Genomic DNA, 5518 nt, shown 5'->3' on the forward strand with positions numbered 1-5518 from the left:
GAATCCAAGAGCGTTTGAACAATAGACTCGAATCGTCATCCTTGACGAATGTAACGGAAAGATATTCGAGTGGGCATCGAATGCGTTGTTGTTGGAGTACAGGGAGGGTACGATTTCGCGGAATCGGAGAGTCCGCGCTCTTTTTCCCTCTCGGTATGCGAAAACTTTTCGCACTGCTTTATCCGAGTCTCTTCCTTTGTGCGATCTCTACGGCTTGGCTCTCTTCTCGTCAATGGTAGCGGAAGAGATGTCTCTCATTCTCTCACTCTTTTTCTCTCTCTCTCTCTCTCTCTCTCTCTCTCTCTCTCTCTTTCTCTCTCTCATTCTTTCTCTCTCAGCAAGGATCGCAATCTTTCAGATGCGGGCTGTACAAGCACTTATAGACTGTATACGTGTAATCGACTTCAAAGTCCTGTCCTTTCCCTTCTTTTCTCACTGTCGCTCTACTAAACAAATCCATTTTGTTTATCACTCGTCAAATGTCAAATTGGGTGTCGTAGTAGTAATCGGACGCGACTAATTGGCTATGCTTCTCCGTTCTCGATTCTCCGTGCTGTAAAGCTCGTGACAGCAGATCTCCCAATAGCGGATTTGGCTACGGTGATCCTTTATCCGATTACCTATCTCTCCATCAGTCACGATCCAGTCCAGGGATCGTTGCCTGGTATCGTCGCCCTCTCTTACCTAGTTCGTATACCATCGAAAAGATAAACGAGAAACAATCCATGCATACCGGCGCGTCTTACAAAATAACGAACTATACAAAAGACGCGGTGTAAAATATAACGATAATGATAGTCTCACGGCCGGCGAATGTATCACATTAAACGTGTCGTGTCCTTTTGATTCTATAATAATTATCATGGCAATGCTCAAATGGTTTACCAGCTGAAAATTAATATCGCGCTGCTATTATCGATTACACACGGGGGACATGCAGAATTTACGATCCTGACCCGTTCAGAGATAAAAAAAAAATACAATTTAATGCACTAGAAAAAAAAAAAGAAAATACTTAATGATCATATATTGATTTAATAATATTAATTGTTTCTGCGCCGTCCATACGCGGTCCTTAAACCCTGCCTCCATCGTCTTTTCATCCAGCCCTTTCTCCCGCTGACTAGTGTGCTATTTATCATGCGACGCCCGTGAGCTCCCTTTTCGTGGTCTCAGGCGTGCCGTGACTATCTCAGAAGCAGATGGAGCGTGCCCAAGCAGAGTATTGTCACAAACGTCATCGTGTGCGTGCCGCTTCCGTTTTCTGAGGTTACTGCAACACATGTTAAAAAGAAAAGTTACCATTTCTCTTTATTCTGTCAAACGGCGAGGATAGTTTCTGGAATGTTAACTGTTACACTGTCCGGCACTGATTTTGTCTTTGACATGCGAGAATTATAATTTTCAGAGATTTTTTTTGCTAAAATGCATTAAAAATGCATGAAAACGATGCTATCCAGAATATCAAGTCACATTTTTGAGAAAATTGGGGTAATATAAGCAAAAATGATTTTGGTCATATTTAAAATGATATTGCGGATAAGAAAATTTTATTTTTTAATTTTATCTACTATTTTAAAGTGCTACCTTTTATCTTCGATTCTTTTGAAAGCCAAGTTACGTGGGTTTGAAGTTAGACATATTATGTTATATAGTTAGTAAATATCATATTTTAGTTCACGCATAATTTTATTTTCGTGGTTACATAATTTGTTTCTTAGACTTAAAAGTAATAAAGAATAAAAAAGAATATAAAAAGAGTGTAAATAAAGAGCGCTTCCAAAAACGTGGCTAAATGATCTTCTATAGCGACTGTCACGCTAACTCAAAATATCAAGTTCAAGAAACATAAATCATGTAACCATAAAAATAAAAGTGCGCGCGAACTAAGGATGACACTAGCTATACATGGTAGCCTGTGTTAGAACACGCTTTTATCGATAAATACGTGCTTTTATGTCTAAAATTTTATAGTATACGTTATATGTGAACTATATGCTAAATACACGCTAATATTATAAAAGCGCGTTTTAAATACAGGTCGATATGATTAACTTCAAACCTGCGTAGCTTAGTCTTATAAAGACAAAAACAAAACATTTATTTTTAAAATAAAACAACACTTTAAAATAAAACTAAAAAAAATGAATTCTTTTATTATAGCAGTGTTGTTTTAAATAAAATTAACATTTTTAATCCATATTATTTTATTTTCTAAAAAATGGTGAATTTTTTAAAATGTGGATACAAGAACAACCAAAAATTTTCGAGAAATAACATTTCACAAAACAAAGACAAAAAAAGTCAAATTTTAATAATGTTACACACAATAAGTTTTAATAGACAGAATGCAAAATAATTATAATATTTAAGTAAAAGTATTGCACAATTGAAATATTTATAATTTTACACTAAAGTAAAAGAACTAATACACATAGTAATTTTATACCAGAGAGATATTCATATAACATAAATATTTTATATTCACGAATTTTTAAAATATCTACTAGAATTTTGTTGTAATATCTCAGCTCTTTCAAATATTACATATTAATATTAGAAACAATATTCTATTTTATTGATATTAATATTTAAAAAAAATCATAAAATGTGCAATGTATAGTTATTGTAGGGTAGACCGGGGAGTAAAGATCCTCGGGGAAAAAGGTCCACCCTTTGTATCTCGGTAATAATGCATTTACTAGAAAATTCCACCTCACAGTTTGTCTCAATTAAGAATGAAAATCTTATGTCTCACAGTTCGTTGCTACCTGATAACCGCCAGGAAGTTTGCACGGATGTGACCATGTGTTTGAGAGCCAAAAGTAACAACCTATTAGCGCTGCAGTTATTTTGGTCTGAAGGGATCATTTTTGCACCTAGATAGATTAAATAAGTATATTTATTAATCTTATTCTATTGTTTTAACAGTGTGATTATTAAAATGGTTATTACTATTATAGTTTTTTAATAATAATGCCGCAAAGTTTACTTGTCTTGTTCGGGTAAAAAATGCCATGGTTGTTGGGGTAAAAGTGCCATGGTTGTTCTGTGTTAATGTTGATTCTATAACAAGTCGATAATTCTAAGTCTTATCAGTGAAGTTGACCAATAGTCAACAGTATGAAACGTTACCGATTACTTCCGATTATCGACTCATTGTAGAATCAGCGCATGGATGCGTTCAGGAATTATACTCACATAACTTTTGGGTGCATTTTTACTATAATATACGTAACGTAAACTATAGCTTAGAATTACCTAGGTGTAATTTCTGAACGCAGCCCATTAGTGGTGTTCGTTACGCAGAGAGACAGGTAATTATTCAGAATGCGATTTTCATTTCCGATTTTGATGAAATTATGCTTATTCAACGTGTTTTTGTACGAAACGAAAGAATTTGTAAGAAAAACCGTTGGTTCGGCCATACGAACTGAGATTACGCGTTAAAAGTTAACCTATTATCCTATTAAGGTTAGAAAATCGGATATGTTAAGTTAGCACCCCAACTATAGTACTCAGGAGTTCTGATTAGAGTTCCTATTTCCTTTTGACGAGACGAAGAGTTCCCTATAGTTAATAACAAGAGTTCCGCTCAATAAACATTTTTTTTACATTTTTTTAAAACGGGGTGCTAACTTTTTATCGAATTTCGAGGTGGAATAGTTCTGAGCGGCTTAATAGCTTCAATTTGCGATTGTCTAGAGTTCCTATGTAAAAAAAATTTTCAAATATTAAAAAAAAATTAAAAATTTTTGAAAAATTAATTTTTAGATACAATAGTTCTGATGATAATTTCTGCTTCTTTTTGACGATATGAAGAGTTCTCTTTTCTTTGTAGTGACGGGTATATGTATATGCATACTATCTTGCATGTATTTTATAGCCAAAAGTCTCTAGTTTCAAAAAATATCAACGCGATCTGTATAAGTTAAATATTCTTTATTTTATAGCAAAAAAATCTCAAAAGTGGATCTTTATTCCCCGGTCCTACTAAAAAAATAATAAAATTTTTTAATGTCATAGTATCTAGAAATAAAATAGTATCTTGAAAAAAAAAGTTAATCCAATATAATAGATTATCGCTTTTCTAATACTTTCCCAGAGTTCTCCTATAACGATCTAAAATTAAAACTATGCATTGAAAATAGATTATGATTTTTATTATTCATCACATTGTACAATAAAAAAAGATCCAATAAAAAAAGAAAAGCTTTTCCAAGTTGAACATTTCGCCGCAAACTCTATGTTGCATTCGAATTTCTAGTATCTTTGCAGTGCAAAATTTATATGCGCTACGTGTTCTCTATTTGCACGGAACGATGGCACGTGTGTCGTCCCGTTGAAACTTAATTCTTTTTTTTTTTTGGTGAAAAGCTTTTTTGTGTTAAATGATTTAAGCGAAAATTCACACGGGGAGTATATTTTAAAAACTGAGATAGATGAGTCGAACGATGGTTCCTGGCATGATCGGATTATTGATTGGTAAACACGGTCTGCATTACATTTCGTATCATTGAAACGTCATCATTATGCTGCACGACATTCAAAATCGACAAGCCTACAATCAATAACAGCGATGATAATGACACGTGTCTCCGTGAGACGAAATGCGCAGGAAATCTGATGAATACATATCAAATTCATCGAGAAATGTGTCGCCGATAATCAGTTGATTTTAGTTCGGTTTGTACATTATCGGTATCATGAATATAACACGCGTGAAAACTAAGCGAATGTAGACATTCGACATTCTAATGTTGACACGTTGACAGATATGCCATGCGTGAACATTATTGTAATTCAAAGTATAGTTACAGTAACACATCAGTATACTTTACACGGTGATGTAACAATACCACAGTTAATCTACTTGCTATCCATATACACATGACATAATTAATAAGAGATAATTTGTTTCAGAAATTCTGTAGGTAAATAAATATGATTTAAAATGTAATTAAGGAAAAATTAATTGGAAAAAGGAAAATATAACAAAATTTTGGAAAAATCAAAATAGTCAATATATTGTACTATTAATGCTAACAAATTTTATATCCAAGTTTGGCTACAAAATTCAAGATTTTTAACAATAATCAAAGCTATCAAATCGAGAATCCAATTTTGTTAACTATAAATCTGCAAGGGATCGATTTAAATAAATGTAATTTTTATTTCATATTATTCTGTCTAGCAATTTTACAATCATAAAACATAAGGGAAAAAATCACATTTTTGTGCCTTCCTTAATTTGGCACAACTAGATAAAAGATTATATTTAAAATAGATTGAAATGATATATATGTATGTGTAAGGATTATTGAGGAGCGATTTCGCGTAAAACGACATTTTTCTTCCTGTTCGAGATTAAATCTCTCTGACGGGGCGCGGCGTGTCAACTGTTGAAATCCCTTTTGGAATGGAAACTCTGACGCGATGGGAGGAGGAGGGCGGGGGGGGGGGGGGGGGGGGGTGGGGGGGGGGGGGGGGGGGGGGGGGGGGGGTGGGGGGTGGGGGG

General features: G+C 34.1%; 1 protein-coding gene across 1 annotated transcript in view; it reads right to left on the reverse strand.

The window, feature by feature from the left end:
• Window positions 1-1003: 1003 nt before the first annotated feature.
• The window catches only part of LOC108777350 (platelet endothelial cell adhesion molecule), a 152363-nt gene continuing 147848 nt past the window's right edge, over window positions 1004-5518 (reverse strand). Inside the window, exon 6 of the mRNA XM_018544209.1 lies at window positions 1004-1273. Coding sequence (XP_018399711.1) covers window positions 1188-1273 — 86 coding nt within the window. The 3' untranslated portion in view covers window positions 1004-1187. The remainder of the gene's footprint in view (window positions 1274-5518) is intronic.

This window comes from Cyphomyrmex costatus, unplaced genomic scaffold (assembly GCF_001594065.2).
Source record: "Cyphomyrmex costatus isolate MS0001 unplaced genomic scaffold, Ccosl1.0 scaffold43, whole genome shotgun sequence".
NCBI lineage: Eukaryota > Metazoa > Arthropoda > Insecta > Hymenoptera > Formicidae > Cyphomyrmex > Cyphomyrmex costatus.